The sequence below is a fragment of the Aquarana catesbeiana genome, linkage group LG04 (assembly GCF_042186555.1).
Source record: "Aquarana catesbeiana isolate 2022-GZ linkage group LG04, ASM4218655v1, whole genome shotgun sequence".
Lineage (NCBI taxonomy): Eukaryota > Metazoa > Chordata > Amphibia > Anura > Ranidae > Aquarana > Aquarana catesbeiana.
The window spans coordinates 138,637,544-138,658,610 of record NC_133327.1 but is presented as its reverse complement, the minus strand read 5'-3'; the positions used below and the strand labels follow the sequence as shown (position 1 = coordinate 138,658,610).

Sequence of the window (21,067 nt, the reverse complement as noted above, 5' to 3'; positions counted from 1 at the left end):
TTTAGAGTTAGCCATGAACAATGGTAATTAATGATAATTATTGCTCTTACTCTAGTGTGTCTGGCGAAATGTAATGCGGAGCTCAAACGTGGTGTTGAATGTAGCCACACGCAACACGTGTTTTACTTCCATTTTTTTTTTTTTTTTTTGTACTTTGTGGCTTTGTTGGTTAGCTTTTTTTTTTTTTTAAGGCTTTTTTTCTTTCTTTTCACCTGGTGATGCGGCTAGTAACACACTTTCTGTCTTAGGGTGTCACCACTCTGGATGGAGGAGTGGCAGAGACCCCTTTGGACAGCAGCATCGTCGGTCTGGGGAAAGGGTAGTATTCGATGCACTGACAGATTTAGATGGATTAAATAATAAAATAATTCCAAACTCCAGCTAACATTTTTTTAAGCAGTTACAGATTTTTTTTTTTCCCTTTTTGGGATAAAGATTTTACATAAATGGATAAAAGCTGATCATTGTATGTACCCCTGTGTTTAATTGTTTGTCTCAACCTTTTTAACTGCCACTTTTGCTGTAAAGCTTGGTCTGTTAATGGAAGTTGAACAGTAACAGACTTACTGGCTGGATCACCTTGTGAAAATAAAGCAAAAACATCTATATAAAAAAAAATAAAGGAAACAAATGCAGCCACCACATCTATGAATTAGTAAGGTGCAATATAATACAGTTTTGTTTTTAGGTTTAATACTGCTTTAAAGTGAAAGGGAAGCCAAAAACCTACATACTCCCCCCGCAATCATTCATGTAAACAAAATTCATCTTTGTGCTTCAAAATTCCAAAATCAGTTTTTTACTTTTTTTTTAATGCCATTCAATGCCTGTCACATGACTGCGTTTCTCCCTTCTTTCAATTCTAAGCCATTAGGTGGCTGGCGGGCATGTCTGGACATTGATAATGGTGTCATTTCCTGAAGCTGCATTATAGGTTTCCCCTTGGAGCTCTCTCATGAATAGGGAGGTGTGTGTGTCCTCATTCGTGAAAAGAATGTGACCTCTTGGATGGGGCGAGGGGGGGTTGGGCTGGGTTGTGCCAGGCTGGACTGTGCTTGACTATGCTGAGCAGGGCAGAGTGGGACTTTTTGAATGAACACCGACAACAGTACTAGGAAGTGCCTGTGAGCAGCCACATTTGGCTGCACAGAGCAACCATTGTGAGAGATAGAAGGGTTGATAAATGTCTGGATTGGACACTGTTTTGTTTTTTTATCAGCTATTTAGCAATCCAATTAGTGCTTAATATAACAGTTTGTTTTTGTCAGAGACAAAGGGAAAACTTTTAATCTTGACTAGAATTCCACTTTAACTTTATTGCTATCAGGGCAGTTCCTGTCTCTGTATCAGCCTCTCAAAGTAAATAATTTAATTTATTGTCCATTAGATGTTTAGAGCTTCTTATTCCCTTTATAGAGTAAGTGTTCAGGATTGCTCTAATTATATCAGATGTGGACAGGCCCCCGCAGATTTCATACATTTTATTGTCTAAGTTGTTAAGATCTTGGAAATATGTTCAATAGATCAGTGCTGTTTTTAAAACAAATGTTGTATATAATCCATATACATGCATTTTACAGCATCTAGAGTTTCCAGAAAATCAGGTTAACAAGGTTAAGGATTAGCAGAACACTGTCTCTTGTTAGATTGCACAAAAAGTGGATTTTCCCACATCCATTGACAGTGGGGGAATGAACATCGGCAGTCAATCCGAATGAGAGACCGGAGCGTTTGACTGGTCTTTAAGCCTTTAAAAAAATGCAAAAATATTTGGGTGGAATTTCTTCCGGTACCTGATCTGGTACCAGATTTTTGAGAATATGAAAGATGTTCTGAAGGTGCTATTATGGCCCTGTGTCAATGGATCTGGAAGTAAAAAACATGGACAACCAACTAGAGAAGATCACTGTTCATTCCTATGATGAAGAAAGGTGATGCCAAGGATTGTAACAACTAAAACGATTAAGCACACTAGGGGTCAAAATGCGTCTGAGGGACCTCTCCTGCGGGTGCAGAGCTAAAGCCATCTTATATTACCTGATTTAGTTTTGGTCACAGTGAGTCGGTGTCCTGTGTGCGATTGGTTGCCAATTTCCTGAAGCATATTGTAGCCTAAAAAGCTGTTTTATATAATCTGCACCAGTTTATTATATTCCATGTTGGCTGATATCAGTGAAAGGAGCGTCAGAGCAGACCTTTTTTTTGTCCGCAACTACAGGATGATTGCAATAATTCCACATGCCAGCAAGTATTACTGAAAATAATACAACAAAAGATACATCCATACATTGAGCAAGAACTGAAGTTCGGGCTGGTTTCAGAGAAGGGCGAGGAACATGAGACAATATTGCCAATGTCAGATGGATATTAGAAAAGAGCAAAGAATGCCAAACGATTGTATACTTTTGCTTCATTGAGTACAGCAAAGTGTTTGTGTGGATTATGATAAATTATGGAGGACTCTGTTTCAAATGGGAATACCTAAATGCATAACTCATTTGATAAAGAGCCTCTACAAAAATCAAGAAGCTTCAGTGATAACAGAAAACACTGGTTTCAGGCAAGAATTCATCTTGTCAGTTTACCTGTTCAAACCATATGGTGGGGCCATCTTCAGAAATGCAAATTTGGAAGAAGAGGCTGCTGATTATCAAAGTTGGTGGCTGAAACATAAACCATGCATTATGCAAATGACACACCGCTTGTCACCAAAAGCAATGAAGATATGCTATATTTACTAAGAAAAGTCAAAGCTGAAACATTGTATAAGAACTAAATATAAACAAGACAAAAACCTAGAACACAGAAAATGACGATGATTTTGAGCTTGATAGCGATAGAGCAAAAGTTGCAAAGCATTTTAATCTCCTGTGCTCTTTCATAAACAAGGAAGCAACCAGTAGTGATGGAACACTCCACGGAATAGCACTTGATAGCTACACAATGAAGACTCTCGACAAAGTATATAAAGGTAAAGAAAAAGGTAACACTAAAAACCAAGATCGGACATGTCCAAGCACTGATTATCTCACTTGTTAAGTACGCTGTGAAAGCTGGACACAATGGAAACCGGACAGGAGGAAGATCAACTTTAGTTGAGTTTTGGTGCTGGAAGAAGGATTTTATGTGTGCCGTGGACAGCCCATGGAACTAACAGATTGATTTTGGAGGAGATCAAACAGGCTATATCAGTAGAAGCCCAAATGGTGAAGTTACAACTCCTATTTTGGTCATACTGTCAGAGAGACGTTAATGGAGAAGGAAATCATGTTTGGGAAGATCAAAGGAACCAGGAGATGGGGTAGACTGGCTACAAGATGGTTGGACACATTGACTACAGCTGTGGGGATGACACTGATGAACTAGCACAGAATTTACTTCTTTTTAGATCTCTCAATCAACAGTTCTTTAGAACTCTGACACGAGTTGATGGCACTTAACTAAAGATGCTACAAGCTTAAGAATTTTGAAATATTTTGTATGGGGAAATTTTTATTTCTCTTTTATTTTTACGACCAGAGGAATAGGATAGATTAGAATCTTTAATGTTTTAAATTTGTAATGTGAAGTTTAGTTTGGTATTTGTTTTTTTGGGATGCTATTTTGTTTGTATTGAGTTTATGAATGGTATATGCCTTCATTGGAAATTTGTTTTCTATATATAAAAGATGGATTAAAAAAATAATGAAGGAGACCTGCTTGCAAATAGTGTCATTACTGTGCATTCCTGTTTAAAAGCCTTTTTCTATGTTTAATTTTGGATTATTATATGTACATAGGGCAGCTGTATATTGTTTACTATATATGCTGGCTCTGCTGCCTGCTTTGCAATGCTTTACTGTAAGTCAATTCATTGAAATCAGTACACTTCCTGTGTGGCTATTTTTCTCTCAACAAGTGATTACAAGAAAGGCAGAGTAACTGGACTAATCCATATAAGCTGTTTCTAGTGGTAAATTTTACAAGTCTCTCATAATGATTTTTATAAAAAATATGGAAGTGTAAAAAAGGCAATAGTCACATCAAAATAGATGTAAACCCAAAGTGAACAGCATTTAGTTTGTTAAAGCACTGTGTATCAAACAATTGCCATGTGATTTTTTTCCTTTCAGAAACGACACCTTTTTTGCTCAGTGCTGCTGATCTTCTGTAGCCTATTTTCAACCACTTTCTGTCTACATGCACAAACTTCAGCACTGACTGCATGGCAATTCTTAGGGCAAGCCTTCTGATAGTAACATCAGTAGGTCATGCTTGCATTGTGTGTGTCAGCATAGTCACATAGTGTGTGTCAGCATAGTCACTAACCGTATCCACTAGACGAATGTGATAGGGTCACAACAGAGGAGAGCATTTGGAAGACACAGACAGAGTTTTGTCAACCCATAACAGAAAGTGCCTGCAAGCTGCTGAACACATTTGAGTGTGGTTTCCATATCTCCAGAATGAAGAATGTCATCAAAGTCTAAATATCATTGAATCAATCAGGCTCTTTTTTCAGTTTAAAATTAATATGGAAAGCTCTCACGTGCAGATTGGGAAGTAGATTTTTTTCTCCATCATCTCTCAAAGAGCTGTGTCTTCCTTCTTTAAAAGAGAAGTACAGGCTTGTAAAAAACATAAATATATATATATATATATATATATATATATATATATATATATATATATATATATATATATATATATATATATATACCATCGATTTGATGCTGCATCTGTCCCCTGCTGGCTCTAAGATTGGGAACCGTACAATCAAACACTCGCTCGGTTCTCAGCCTTCGGTGATCAGAGAGTCGGTGACTGCCACCGGCTCTCTGCTCTGCCCCTTAGTGCTCACTTGAAAACTGGGCTGTGCAGGGGGCAGGTTACTGAGAGGCTGAGCCAGCTGCTGGTCCAGAAATGTAGCTGGATTTTGACTGTAAAGTCGGGATCTTTCCAGAGCCTAGCTCTCAGCTAAGTGACGTCAGCTGACAGTGGACTTTAGCCTGCTGTCAGCTAAAAATGGGTCACAGGAGTGCAGTATAAGATACCAAGTCCCATTACATGTAGTTTAGGAGATGCACGACAGCCATGCAGGAAGAATAAAAGCGAAGGAGAGAGGCACTACTAATTAGCTCCCTTTATATAAATATATTCTTTGTTTGTTATATTGTCCACCCCTCAAGTTAAAACATTCTGCAAATCCCTTGGTAGATTTCAAACAGGCCCACGCCCTCCTGTATGATTTTATATGGGCACACAGGAGATCTCGTATTCATCATCTGCTTCTAACCCTGCCTAAGCAGTTCAGCGGGTTGGCCGTCCCGGATTTGCAAAAATATTATCAAGCAATGCACCTAGGGAGACTTGTAGACTGGTGCTGCCATGGAGACATTCAACTATATTTGCCTCTTCCGCTCAAAATGCACCCACTAATTGGCACGTCGCATATATGTACCCATTTATTAACGCCGACTTCTCTGGCCCCCAGGAATTCATCTTTGTTTCCAATTTTGGGGAACCTTCGATTCAGATGGGCCTTCTGGATGGCTCCTTTAGGTCCCTTCTGCAATCAGGCCGTTTCCAAGCTTCTCACTTTCTTGGTGGCAGGCTCTTGGCCTTCTATGCAGTCTCTTATGAACTCATCAGATCCTTATAAGCTGGACTTCTAGAGAGCTCTTCAAATACACCACTTTTTCAGCTCGCTTACCCCTCTGAATATGTTTCAACCTACATTAACCATCTTGGAGAGATACTGTTCAGACAAGGGTGTGCTTCCTCATGTGCTTTCCAAACTGTACACACTATTGGTCCTACCTCCAGAGGACTTCTGCTTACTATACCTTGCAAAATGGAAGACGGACCTGGGGAGATCCTTTACGGAATACCAAAAAACCAACATGGTCTGATTTGCCCTAAAATCCTCACTTTGCACAAGAATCCAAGAAAATAAGATTTTAGCGTGATGGTACAGAACTTCAATTTTGCATAAATTCTTTCCCAGCCACTTCAGAAAGATGCTGGTGGAGCAGGGCATGCTCATACATGTTTTTTGGTCATGTCCTTAGCTTGAGCATTATTGGAGAGAGGTCTGATGCATAGTACAAAAATTAATGGATTACCCTGTTCCGGATGCATTCAGCATTTTTCCTTTTTACATGTTGCCAATATACAGGCAAAAATCTATAAACGTTCTGTCCTGTGTCTTCTTTTAAATGCTGCCAAGTCCTGTATCTCTTTGAGGTGGAGAGATCAGCAACCTCCGTCCCTTGGTCTTTGGCTACATAAGGTAGAGGAACTGAACCAAATGTAAGATCTTGTGTTAACGCACCAACACAAACGTGAGGTTTACTCCAAGACTTGGACTCTATGGTACATGTTCATATATTCTGAGGGGAAGTCTCTTTTCACAGTGAGTCCCAGTCCTAAGTTGGTGGTTGGCATAGTTCCCTCGTGGCTCCACTTCCTCCATGCTCCACCCCCCCCCCCCCCTCTTTTTATTTTCTTTTTTTTTTTTTTTTGGCCTGCCTCATTCTCTGTTTCTCCTCTTTCCCCCTTTTCCTCCTCCCTTGTGTTCACTACTCTTTCTATTCTTTCTCTTCCTAGGCTATACCCTATGTGGTTTAGCCATGGAGATGAGTAAAACGTTCAGCAGTTTCTCACATCAGTTAGATTTTGGAGGTCTTTCCTCGTCTGTTACTCTTTGACCTCCCAATTCCTTGGCGATCTAGGGTTACCAAAGATATTCTATATGCCATTTGTTATACTTTGTAACTGTCATGAGGTTTCATTGTGTAATTTGATATTTTGCCATTATTGTTTTTACCGTATTGTAATGTTCTACATTGTTGTAACATGCTGCTTCATAAAAAAAAAAAAAATATATATATAAAAAAGAGAAATTCTGCAAAATGTAATAATGTTTTGCTTATGGTTTAATATGTCTTCTGTCTCGGTGTAGATTGTCAATTGTCTCCGGTTACATTGAGGTTGCCTTCCTCCCATTCCCAGCCTGGCAGTTCCCCATTGTTGAGTCCCTCATTAAGTGACACTGGAAGTGCCAGGACATATGATGCTGAAGAATCATCTGAGATCAAGGTAGGGACAGTTTGTGGTTATAACAGCACAAACCACTTTCTAGCCAGCCTGGCCCAATATCTGTTTCTGTTTTTTTTTTTTTTTGTTTGTTTTACTTTCAACTTAAAGCAGAAATTATGTCATTGTTAAACATTTGTATTTCATATGAGGTTATAATTTTAGGCCGCATTAATAACTACTTGAGCTTTATTGGCTAGTAGACACTGAAATTCATGGGCTTTTGGCACACTGAGGATTTTACAGTGGTTGCTGTCAGAAATTGTTGTATTGTTGTATTTTTATACTACTCTGAGGAGGCTTGCTCTCTAAAACACCCAGTACACAGCAAAATTTGTAGTCAGCCTCTTTTGATAGAGATGGAGCTCTGCTGATGGCACTGAAGGGTTCTGCCTGTTTGTAATGGCGTTGCCCATTCTGATGCACTGGATTAACCAATGGCTTTCATTTACTGGGCATTTGCATGCATAAAAGGAATTAAATAAAGAGCAATACTTGCATTATGAGCCAGAGCAAAGCCATGAACTACTCCCAGAATGCGAACACAAATGTTGGAAATAAATTGCATGACTTCTGACCAAAATTTTAAGTGAAATTAAAAATGAGCCTCTAAATCTGACATCTTTTTAGGCTATATATTCTTAAAGCTGTGTAATAAGTACAGTGTAGATGACAGACGGTTTGTTAAGATATTGCTATAGCAAGAAATGAGCTGAAGACCACCTCCCAGTCATCTTTTGATAAGAAAGGGATATCCTCCCTCAATAAAATAAGAATTGTATTTCTCAAAGGAAATTGCTTTGACTTTCAGCAGAACTCCTTTTTCTCTATCATTCGTTTAGGGACACAGCTTGATGATTTATGCAACCTAGGGGTTATGCTGCCTCCTAAACTAAAGGCCAACCCCCTTAATGTTTTAACTCTTCTTGTCTCAGACCTGCTCAGTTTTGCTTAGTGTCCTCAGGAGAGGGGCGAGTTTTCTTCTTCTCTGATGCTGCTCTTTTGGAAGATTTTTCTGCTATGAACATCTGCTGGTACTTTTAGGCTGAAATTCCTAAAGTTTCCCCAATCAGCCAAAGAGTGCAGTTTATTAGATACTGTATATTAGTGTTCTCTTTGCGACAGCCCAGTATTCTTGCAAGTTTCTCCAGTCATCCAAAAAGCATAGTTTTTCCAGTTGATTAAAGCGGACCTTCAATCATTTTTTCAACTTTTGATCTATTGAATCTTCTGCCCTTGTTTTCTGCCAGTAAATACCTTATACAACCCAATTCCTGTTTCTTGCAAAAAGAAATAAATGGTCCTGCGCTCGAAAGATTGCCGTAGGGTAAATTGAAGAAGAGGGAAATCTTCACAAATCACGCCACTGCATTGGCTGTGCTGCCGCTCTCAACAGGTCGGGGGGAACCCAGGAGTAACCTAAAAGAAAACAAGAACAGAGTGCACACCAGCCTTGTGCATTACCTTTGCAACACTGAAATGTATTAAAAATAAAATGTAATCGCAAATGAGTTATACAATCAAACAGATAATGCAAAGTTCATCATTGGTCTCATTCAGCAGGATCTGCTGACCAGTAAACTTGGGTGGGATGAAAAAGTTCAAAGTAATCTTACGCGTTTCAAGGGTGGCCCTCTTTCTCAGAGCTCTGAGGAAGAGGGGCCACCATCAAAATGCGTCAGCTTACTTTGGACTTTTTCATTCCACCCATGTTTACTGGCCAGCAGATCCTGCTCGATGAGGCCAAGGAGTCCAAAGTAATCTTACGCGTTTCAAGGGTGGCCCTCTTTCTCAGAGCTCTGAGGAAGAGGGGCCACCATCAAAATGCGTCAGCTTACTTTGGACTTTTTCATCCCACCCATGTTTACTGTCCAGCAGATCCTGCTGGATGAGACCAATGATGGCTTCATTATCTGTTTGATTTTATCACTCATTTTGTTTATTTTTAATAAATTTCAGTGTTGCAAAGGTAATGCGCAAGGCTGGTGTGCCCTCGGACCTTTGTTTTCTTTTAGAGTCACTTCCTGTTTCTTGTCTGGTCATTAGCCTAGGCTTATGACATCATACACAGCTCGCTCTCTAACTCTCATGAGACTATGCCAGCATGGGAGGGGGTGAGTCATAAGAGGGCCAATGAAAGCTGCAGGTATGTAGAGCTGGAGGTGTGCCTCTGTGTTGATCCAGGAAGTGAACAGGCCGCAGCTTCAGCCGCCCACAATTAAAATGGCTGCAGCCAGACTTAGTGGAGGGAGATTTCTGCAACATATTTGGCAAGTACAGTATCACAGTATATAATAATATGCAAAGTGGTTGGAGGGAAGCTTCAGAATGGCAAAGATGTTTTTAATGCAAATTATGTGAGCAGACTGCAGTTCCTACTTAAGTATAATGGTGTTCTCTCTGACAGTGCTGCTGTCAGCAGTGACAACCTGTCGGACTGCTTGTGGAGTTATTGGGCTCAGAGTTGCAGCAGTTTTCCTGTCCCCATGTCGGAAGATTCATTGTTAGTACCTAGCAGACTTTAGGCTGTGTTGAGGTTTTACCTCTGGTACTGAGGCTACAAATCTGTTTTTTGTTACTGAAGCAGCTGTAGCTGACTGACCATCTGTAAACAATTAAAATTCTCCTTCTACTACTGGGCTTGCCATACAGTTTTTAATATAATTCTCAGTTGATTCTTTGTGAGGAGGATTAAAGATCCATTGTTCTGGGCTTGCTCGTATGTCTTTATATGGGTATCTGTACATTACTTTGTGAATGGGGAACCCCTCATTTTTATTTGCCCTTGGGCTTACCATTCCTTTGCACACTAGGCGTTAAGCTTGTATGCATTCAATCACAGCGTTTTAGTGCGCCTAAACTGTGCCTGCAGCTTGTCAAAGTCTTTTGCTGGCTGAAATACGCTGCGGCTTGATGGGACTGAATGCTGTTCTGAGTTGTGCTCCTGTTTAGGGGCGTATGCGCTGAGGGACATATGCCCATTACACAGGTGTTCTATGTTCTGGGCATATGCCCCTGAACATAGCCACGATCATTTTGTGGCCCTTCCCTTTCAGCTGTGCTTTGGCTCCAAGAGTAATCACAAAGGACCTTGATCCACTTCTGGGTTTTTCTTCAGTCCAGTCATTGGATACTTGCATAGTCTTCTTCTGTGAAAGCAGACCTCTCCACTCCAGGACTTTGTAACAGAACATGCTTGTGGTGTGGGACAATCCATTTTTTTTTTTCTGTAGACAAGATCATTCATTTGCATCCTTGAGCCAAGATGTCTGTCATGGTGGTTTCAGTCCCTGGCATTGTCCAAGGGCAAGGTGTGTCTTCCCTTTCATTAAAAGATTTTCACAACAGACACCTTCTGAGTTGGGGCAGAATTCTGGATCAACTATCTGTTTAGGGTTGTTTGTTTCAGGAAGGATCAATGCTTTCAATCAACTTCCTGGAGCATTTTTTTTTTTGTTCATTTGTTGAACCCCCTTCTGCCCAGTCATCCGATCCAGGTTTAGTTGGGCAATGCCACTTTTATGGGTTGCATCAGTCATTAGCAGTGCACCAGGAGTATTACAGCATTAGCTGAGGTAGGCACTATCCTGTCCTGAGCAGAGTTTTAAGAGCTTTTTCAAGAGAACCCATTGCCAAGGTGAATACTGACAGCCAATTTTTCTCTGACAGACCAATTCTGAACCTGGGAAAATGGCGTTTCTATCCAGAGATGTCCAGATATATGTCCCTGGATATCTCTGGATGGAAGCACCATTTCCCCAGGTTCAGAATTGGCATGCCAGAGAAAAATTGGCTGTCAGTATTCACCTTGTCAATGCGTTCTCTTGAAGCACCTTGGATCAACAAGAAGCTAGTTTGTTTTCAGAATGTGGGACACAGCAGATGCCCTGGTGGTAGTGCCATGGAATAAGGTATATAATCTATGCATTTCCTAGGCTAACATTTTTACTTTGTCTGCATCCTAGAGTTGGAAATGCATTCCAGTCATTCTCACAGCTACAGATTGGAGAGTATGGCATGTCAACATTTGTTTATCTGCTAGCCAATGTTCTCTGGCCTCTGCCAAGTCAGCCAGATCTGTTCTCTCAAGGACAAGTCTTCTGCCCTGCCTCTCAGTTGTTGGGCCTAGCTGTTGAGACCATCTCTAAGGTTATTGTGCAGACCCATGAAGTACTTCCTTTTTCCATTAAATAACTTTCCACTAGCAGCACAGTGAGTGTGTTTTCTTAGACTTTCCATCAACAGGCCATGTTTTCAAAGATTTGTAAAGTTGTCACTTGGTCTAATGTATAAATTTTCTCTAAGTTTTACAAGGTCGATGTGTCTGCTCCCGCAGGTACTAATTTTGGTTAAACAGTTCTGCAAGTGGCTATTTAATGCCTCGTTTTTTTTCTTGTTCGGCTGGTTCACCTGTGCTGTTTGATCCCACCCCTCCATTTGTACTGCTTTTGCATTTCCCTTAATTATCAAGCTGTGTCCATCAAGGGATGATAGAGAAAATGGTGGTATTGTACTCACCATAAAATTCCTTCCTTGGAGTACATCAAGGGACACTGCTCTGTCCTCTCTTATGCTGAGCAGCTGCAAGGTGGGAGGGGTTAAAACTCAAGGGGGTTGGTCTTAAGTTTTCTATATGCCTAGCCTATTTCTCCTGTAGATGGCAGAATAACCCCTATCATCCATCTATGTTCCTATGTTCCTTAATGAACGATAGATAAAGAGAATTTATAACAAAATACAAAAATTCTGCAACCCACACCCAACCTCCCTCCTTTTTTTTTTTTTTTCTTTTCATAATACATATTTTATTCCTGGGCCTTCTTGTGGGGTGCATGACAATCTTGGGTCATCTACTACGTTTTTTTTTTTCGCTGTGACTTTATGTATAATGTGTACACACGCACACACGTTCGGGTAATAGATAAATTCCTACTTATAACTTCAATCTAAAATGCAATTTGTTTTATATTAGCAGCAGATGGATGAGGCCTATTATATCACCAAAGAAATACTGAGCACAGAAACTTCTCATCTAAAGGATATTGAAGTCATAAAAGTGGTAGGTTTGCAACAGAGAATGATGTCACTTTTCCTATTGAGTTTTTCCATTGCAATGTTTTCCATTTTCATACACTTTAGTGATTTATGAAGAGACAAATTTTAGTGATGGAAGGCTAGATAGGCCATTTCACTGGAGCAAACACAATCTGGAGAAGCTGTGCATGGCAACCAATTAGCTTGTATCTTCAGCTTGTTCAACATGCACACTGGACTTTTTTGGATGTTTTTGCAGCTGCTGTTTTTGGCTTCAGACGTTTGTTTCTACAGTCAATAAACTCTCCAGCATATTATCCTATGTGTCCATGCACACATAGGCTGTGGTCAACTAAGTTGGCTGGGGCATTTTTTGGCTGTAAAAAAAAAAAAACAAAACTAGTGGGTTCTGAGAGGAGTTTTTCAGCTGTAAAAATGCTTGAACGTCAAAAAATGCAGATAAACTCGTTTAATGTTTTTAATGTTTTTGATCCCACTGATTTAAAAAAAAAAAAAAAAAAAAAAAACACTGAAAAACGCTAAAGAACGCTATTGCAAAAATGTTGAAAAACTCACTGCGAAGCTACTGGCGTTTTTATAACGCTATTATAACGTCCAGTGTGCATGAGGCCTTAAAATTAAAGATTGAAGCTGATTGATTACTATGCGTGGCTGCTCCAGATTCTGATTCCAGTTTTGATAAATTCTCCTATGAAAAGGAAGTGTTTTTACAGTGTCCCAACAATGTGGACTAGTGAGTAATGTGACTAATGTTTGTTATTAAAGCATGCATTTTCCTGTATGCCTAGTCTTCTGTCTGTGGTCTCTTTTTTTGTGATTTTCCTGTAACACATATATATTTTTCCTTGACAGTGGTTACACAGGGTACTCTGTAAAGGTGGGGAACTCCAGGAGAGCTTGGAACAGCAGATGAAACCTTTATTTTCTTGCTTGGAGCCAATAAGACATTTTCATGAGGAATTTTTGCACCAGTTGGAGGATGTCCTTAACCTTTGGTATCTACTGTACCTTATAAACTGAGCAGTGATGGCTGTTGTACTTAGACCTAGTCAAATCAAACTTGCTACATTGTATAAACTGCGCAGAATACTTTCTTTACTTTTCTTGTGCTCAGTCTACTTCCTAATCTTCACCTATGATTATGAGCTGCAAGAAAAAAACAAAAGAAGAAAGTCCTAAATAAAATTTGAATTTTTCTTTTTTTGCCATAGAGCAGCTTGGGAACTGGTACTGTTTAAGACATATCCAAATGTCTGGCTGCTTATTTTTTCTTTTCCTAATTGCCCTTCATAGGCTACAACCAACCAAGGTCTTGCTTTATTTTCTTCCATGCAGCACAATAAAGTTGTTTTTTGTTGCATGTCCCATATTATTGGTACACATCACAGTACAAAAAAGTGGCAACCACCCCCAACATACAGTAGTACATTGGATTATGAGCATTAACAGTTCCAGAATAATGCTTGTAATCCAAAGCACTCGTATATCAAAGCGAGTTTCCCCATAGGAATCAATGGAAACTCAGATGATTATTTACAGTGTCACTGCTAGTGTATGCAGTATTGCATGTGGCCAGAGGTGGGGGAGCCGGAAACACTCTGAGAACGCTCAGAAACACTCGGGAATGGAGTGTTTCTGAGTGTCTCAGAACGGCTCCGAGCGTCACCAGCGCCCCGCACCTCTGGCCAAATGCGATACTGCACACCCCAGAGGCTTAAATCCTGCTCGTCTTGCAAGACAACGCTTACAAACCGAGTCAGGATTAAAAAAAAAAAATATAAAAACAGCTCGTACTGCTGAACTTTTGTAAACCGCGTTACTTGTAATCTGAGGTTTTACTGTATAACTAACCTTTGCAGTAAGGTGCACATGGAAGGGCAATACACATCACAAACAAAAGATTTCCCAGCACATTTGCCAGACAGCCTGCAAAACAACTAAATTGACCCTGTCTAACAGTTTACGTTAAAAAGTAGGGGTAGGCTCCTTCCAGGGTTACCTGCCCTTAATCTATCCACTACGATATGTGCTCCTATTTATGAGACTTATAGTGTTAGGGCTGCAGTATACAGAGGAGTCTTGACGTAGGAACTGCAGCTTATGCATATATTTGCAAGTCAGGGCCGGATTAACATAGGGGCTGATGGAGCTGCAGCTCCAGGCCCCTGCCTTAAAATCGGCCCTCCCAGTCAGCAGTAAAAGGCCGATTTTCTCGTGTCCATAAACTTCTATGGGACAGGAGAAGCTGTGTGTAAATGGAGGGGTGTCTGGCTGCATCTGTGTTTGCTCACTGTGTTTATTACATTGTCACAGTGCACAGTTCTCCCCTACACAAATGGGAGAGGCTGAGTCGGCTCTGCCCCTCCCCTCCCCTCTCTCACTCTGTGAAGTCTGTGGCTGTGTAGTGAAGGAGCTGTGTGGGTGGGAAATTATGAACAGAACAGCGGCAGATATCTGAGTGATGAGCCTCCAGGGACCATCCAAATGTGAGCTCAGTGACTCTTATCTCCCTTCCCCTCCTTTTTATCTTATTCCTCCAGCAGTAGCTCTTATAACTGCAGCCAAAGTGTTAAGAATTGTGTCCTCAGCCTGTGGTAGTACTCGGTCCCTTGTGCTTTTAGGAAGGGTTCACACTGGTTTGCTATGTTTTGGCCCATTGCTGGTGTATCCACAGTTTTCCTGCATTTTACTCACAGTCCTATTGATTTCTATTAGGTTGCGTGTTTTTTTCTGAAAGTGCACCAAAATTCCTGCATGCTGCATCTTATCTTTGGCGCACTGTCAGAAAATGCAGCAAAACCTGCAACCTGATATATATCAATAGGACTGCAGCTAAAACTGCAGATACACAAGCAGTGCGGCCGACTGCAGCACACCAGTGTGAGCCCAAAGGCTGTACACACAACCCCCTGTAGAACTTGGTCTGATCAATACTCCTGGCATACACACACACGGCCATACCATCCCAGCTCAGGAGGGGTAGGGGCTCCAGGGATTTGATTGACTATACAGGCCCTGTCCCTCCTATCTGTCTGGGCAGAGTTCTGGAGGCAGTGGCAGGCTGCTGGTGGCAAGTGGCACACTCTATCTGGTTGCATGCTGCTGGTGGCAAGTGGCACACTGTGTCTGGTGGCAGGCTGCTGACTGTATCTGGTGGCAGGTGGCACACTGTATCTGGTGGCAGGCTTCTGTTGGCAAGTGGCACACCATATCTGATGGCAGGCTGCTGGTGGCAAGTGGCACACTGTATCTGGTGGCAAGTGGCACACTGTATCTGGTGGCATGCTGCTGGTGGCAAGTGGCACACTGTATCTGGTGGCAGGCTGCTGGTGGCAAGTGGCACACTATCTGGTGGCAAGTGGCACACCATATCTGGTGGAATGCTGCTGGTGGCAAGTGGCACACTGTATCTGGTGGCATGCTGCTGGTGGCAAGTGGCACACTGTATCTGGTGGCAGGCTGCTGGTGGCAAGTGGCACACTGTGGCGGGTAGCAGGCTGTGGGTGGCAAGTAGCACACCATATCTGGGGCAGGCTGCTGGTGGCAAGTGGCACACTGTATCCGGTGGCATGCTGCTTGTGGCAAGTGGCACACTGTATCTGGTCGCAGGCTGCTGTTGGCAAGTGGAACACCATATCTGGTGGCAGATTGCTGGTGGCAAGTGGCACAGTGTATCTGGTGACAGACTGTTGGTGGCAAGTGGCACACTGTATCTGGTGACAGGCTGCTTGTGGCAAGTGGCACACTGTATCTGGTGGCAAGTGGCACACTGTATCTGGTGGCATGCTGCTGGTGGCAAGTGGCACACTGTATCTGGTGGCAGGCTGCTGGTGGCAAGTGGCACACTGTGTCTGGTAGCAGGCTGTGGGTGGCAAGTAGCACACCATATCTGGGGCAGGCTGCTGGTGGCAAGTGGCACACTGTATCCGGTGGCATGCTGCTTGTGGCAAGTGGCACACTGTATCTGGTCGCAGGCTGCTGTTGGCAAGTGGAACACCATATCTGGTGGCAGATTGCTGGTGGCAAGTGGCACAGTGTATCTGGTGACAGAATGTTGGTGGCAAGTGGCACACTGTATCTGGTGACAGGCTGCTTGTGGCAAGTGGCACACTGTATCTGGTGGCAAGTGGCACACTGTATCTGGTGGCAGGCTGCTGGTGGCAAGTGGCACACTATCTGGTGGCAAGTGGCACACCATATCTGATGGCATGCTGCTGGTGGCAAGTGGCACACTGTATCTGGTGGCAGGCTGCTGGTGGCAAGTGGCACACTGTGTCTGGTAGCAGGCTGTGGGTGGCAAGTAGCACACCATATCTGGTGGCAGACTGCTTGTGGCAAGTGGCACACTGTATCTGGTCGCAGGCTGCTGTTGGCAAGTGGAACACCATATCAAGTGGCAGGCTGCTGGTGGCAAGTGGCACAGTGTATCTGGTGGCAAGTGGCACACCGTATCTGGTGGCATGCTGCTGGTGGAAAGTGACACACTGTATCTGGTGGCAGGCTGCTGGTGGCAAGTGGCACACTGTATCTGGTGGTAAGTGGCACACTGTATCTGGTGGCATGCTGCTTGTGGCAAGTGGCACACTGTATCTGGTGGCAGGCTGCTGTTGGCAAGTGGCACACCATATCTGGTGGCAGGCTGCTGGTGGCAAGTGGCACACCGTATCTGGTGGCATGCTGCTGGTGGAAAGTGACACACTGTATCTGGTGGCAGGCTGCTGGTGGCAAGTGGCACACTGTATCTGGTGGCAGGCTGCTGGTGGCAAGTGGCACACTGTATCTGGTGGTAAGTGGCACACTGTATCTGGTGGCAGGCTGCTGGTGGCAAGTGGCACACCGTCACTGGTGGCAGGCTGCTGGTGGCAAGTGGCACACTGTATCTGGTGGCAGGTTGCCGGTGGCAAGTGGCACACTGTATCTGGTGGCAGGTTGCAGGTGTTAAGTGGCACACTGCATCTGATAGCAGGCTATGGGTGGCATCTGGCGGCAGGCGATGGTGGCAAGTGACAAGCTCAGGTTCCCACTGATTCTGCATCATGATGAGTTGAACTATTTCACTATATATTACAATGTAGTAATAGAAATAATGGAATTTGATCATCCTGACGCCATATCAAGCATAGTGTCAGGATGATTTTAAGTGCTAACACCAGCCATTTGCCCGAAAAATCACCCCCGCCACCTATTTCCCCATCAAACCCAAGACTACATCCCCCCTCATCTTTTTTTTGGGAAGGGGGGGATGTCCCTGAATGGCAGTTTGGAAATGTGGTCGCCCTATGTTGCTGTTAGTGAGAGACTGCATAGCAGGTGGTATTGGTGGTGTTGCTGCTGCTCAGAGGCTGCACGGCTGATATTACTGGTGAGAGTAGATTTAATTTGTTTTAGCAAAAAATGTTTGCACTTTCATATTGTTTCCATAAAAAGGCCCACCAAAATCCTCAGCACCAGGCCCATGATGCTCTTAATCTGGCCCTGTTGCAAGTGTGTACAAACAAAACACATCACAGTGGTTAATGTCATCTCTACTATCTAAGCAGGGCAGGCTGTGGTATAATAAATAACAATTAACATAGCTGGTAAAGTGCTGAAGTCCAAAGTCTGACTTCTTGTCCACTCAGGGGGCCTGCAAAGGCAATATACACTATTGAACAATTATTATATCAGTTCTTTACATGATAACTCATTCCCATCAGCTCATTCTCTCCAGCTCTACCCACAATTTTATATGTGCAGTATTGAGTATGAAGAGGACACGACCATTTCATGTGATTACACTAATAAACCTCTTTTACAAGGGCCCGAAGTAAAACCTCAGAGCAATAAAAGGATAATATCACCCATATTGCCTGGGAGAGCCTCTCATGGTAGCCAAAAAATGAGAATGTGAAGTGTTGAGACATCTGTCCAACCTCAGTTGCGGTAGTGCATTGCTGGTACCCACCATTGCCTTCTCAGCTTGTTCAAAAGATGAGAGGAATGCATCTGTTCTGATAATGGAAAAGGATTGATTGGGACATTATTACACATTTTCACATGTTACTGGCCAATCTGTTTATGTGATAAGTATTTGTCATTCTCAATGGGCTCTTAATGCAATTGCTTGATGAGCTAAAGTAAGCAATTATCTTCTGTACCTTGCAAGATGGGACATGCATGGTCCCCCTTAGAATCAGAAAAATCCAAGCTGGGTGACCAAACTAAGAATAATTTCAGCTAGCCCACTTATCTTTCTGTACCCACAAACCATAAGTCTGCTGACTATGTGTATAACGATGATCAATAATTTAGCTTTTGAATGGTTTTAGAATGGACATTAAAGTGGAGGTCCGCCCACCACTGCAAAAATTAAAAGCCAACAGCTTCACATACTGCAGCTGCTGACTTAATAATCAGACACTTACCTGTCCTGGAGTCCAGCGATGTCGGCAGCGCAGCTGATGTTTCCATCAGCTGTTGAGTGCATGCCCTCCTCCATTGCGAGTGAGGGAACCCGGCAGTGAAGCCGTAACTGCGCATGCGTGAGGCTCCGCTCTTCTCTCCTATTGGCCCTGCGGCCGGGGAAGGAGGGGGGATTGCATTTTAGTGTAAATTTTAGGGATTTCATTGCATTTTAGTGTAAATATGAGATCTGAGGTCTTTTTGACCCCAGATCTCATATTTAAGAGATCCTGTCATGCTTTTTTCTATTACAAGGGATGTTTACATTCCTTGTAATAGGAATAAAAGTGACACAATTATTTTTTTAAAAAAAAACAGTGTAAAAATAAATAAAATAATGTAAAATAAATAATAAAAATTAAAAAAAAAATAAAAAAAAAAACCCCAAACGGTAATCAAACCACACATGTGAGGTATCACCACGACCGGTAGAGCGAGAGCAATAATTCTAGCCCTAGACCTCCTCTGTACCGCAAAATATGCAACCTGTAGAATTTTTTAAACGTTGCCTATGGAGATTTTTGAGGGTAAAAGTTTGACGCCATTCCAAGAGCGGGCGCAATTTTGAAGCGTGACATGTTGGGTATCAATTTACTTGGTGTTATATTTCACAATATATAAAAAAAATTGGGCTAACTTTACTGTTGTCTTATTTTTTTTATTCAAAAAAGTGAATTTTCTCCAAAAAAAGTGCGCTTTTAAGACCGCTGTGCAAATATGGTGCAAAAAAAAAGTATTGCAACGACCGCCATTTTATTCTCTAGGGTGTTGGAAGAAAAACCATATATAATGTTTGGGGGTTCTAAGTAATTTTCTAGCAAAAAAAACTTGTTTTAAACATGTAAACACCTAAAATCCAAAATGAGGCTGGTCCTTAAGTGGTTAAATTGAAATTTGACCAAAGTAGTGCAGGAACCTTCTCCAAAGTCGGACCAAGATAAATCATACCAGTTAAGATGGCTCTCATAGGAAATCATTGATTTATACACGTCATGCGACATGTGCTCTCAAAGTCGGAGCGTATGTCGCACCAGTGTGAACCGGGCCTTAGTCTGATAGGTACTATTTGCTATTTGAAGAAAGCTGCTTATAGTGCTTCTACATATACTGTAGATAGTGTTTGCTCTTTTTACTCTCATGTTTCTATCTCATGTTGCTTGCAGGGAAGGAAAATCTGCACATACTAAGGACATGCAAATACTTGGAGATTTCATGTTAAGGAAAATGACTGCCTTGCGGGTGAGAATATGAGTATGTACATCTGTTTCCTGTTTGTTACTGAGAATTTGTAGCTCACCAGATCCATGATATACAGCACAATATACAGGTTATATGCAGCAGGGAAAGGCGATCAACAATTAACTGCATTTATTTTTATAGAATGAGGAAAAGTTAGAACCTCTGTCAGGATCTTATTGCTGCCTACAGCCCCAGTATGAAAACCTCCCCTCTTTTCTTATCCCACTAACACTACCACACGGGCAGAAAGTGAAGGGAAATCTCCTTACATAGATAACAATAAAAACTAACAGGATGCAGTTCCACTTTATGCCAAACCATAAAGTGAATCCAAACTTTGCAAAATAAATATACCATGAAATTGCATCCAATATCATACTTCAAAAGACTGAGGGTCCATTTACATTAAAGTGATCCGCTGCTGTACTTTAATGTACATGCGTTAAAGCACATTACAACACACAGTCACATGTGTTGCATTATAGCAGCCCTTTTATTCTAGGTGTACCGCCAATGCATCACAACAAATGAGAAAAATGTACATGACTTTTTTTTTTTTTTTTTTTTTGGCATATATACACATAGAAAAAAAGGTGGGACACGATCTCCAATGTAAAGGGTTTACGTAATTTTCTTCGTAACATGTAGAATGTAGCAGCTACTGTACAGTTAAGGGCATACCTGCTCTTCATCAGACTTTGTGCAACAAACATCATACCTATATACCAACACCACAGGGTGTGTTCACACAGGTGTAACCCATCCTAACTTGAATTAACCCCCTCTCTGTTTTATTTACTCTAAACTAGACAAACTAACAATCACCATTCACCAATAATTAATTCTACTATTCAACTTCTCCCTAGAGTTAATAATTAACTGAAAAAACACATATATTTACATGGTATCACTTTCCATCACATCTTAATACATGATTCCTTTAAACATTGTTTCTTTCCTTCGCTCGTCTCCAAGCACATTCAATGTCTCTTATCCTGTGAGTCTCTTTTCTCACCTAAAAAAAGCATAAAAATCAATCCTCATATCTATTATAGAAGCAAGTATAGATCATAATCCCTGTTCATCCCATTGGGATGCAAGTATTGTAATCTATTTATCCACCATACCTCTCTTTGTTTCAGTTTCAAAATTCTATCCCCCCTCTTTTGTCTCTGCACACTTCTTCCAGAATCATGAATCTTAAATCCTAATCTTTATGACCCTGTTCTAGGAAATGCTTCGATACTGGCAGTCC

At 41.8% G+C, this 21,067-nt stretch overlaps 1 protein-coding gene across 1 annotated transcript in view; it reads left to right on the top strand.

Annotated features, from left to right (window-relative positions):
- Positions 1-21,067, top strand: part of FARP2 (FERM, ARH/RhoGEF and pleckstrin domain protein 2) — a 241,790-nt gene that overhangs the window by 147,242 nt on the left and 73,481 nt on the right. The window contains exons 14-17 of the mRNA XM_073625766.1: positions 6,944-7,080; positions 12,050-12,136; positions 12,985-13,127; positions 19,737-19,812. Of these exons, the coding sequence (XP_073481867.1) occupies positions 6,944-7,080; positions 12,050-12,136; positions 12,985-13,127; positions 19,737-19,812 (443 nt within the window). The remainder of the gene's footprint in view (positions 1-6,943; positions 7,081-12,049; positions 12,137-12,984; positions 13,128-19,736; positions 19,813-21,067) is intronic.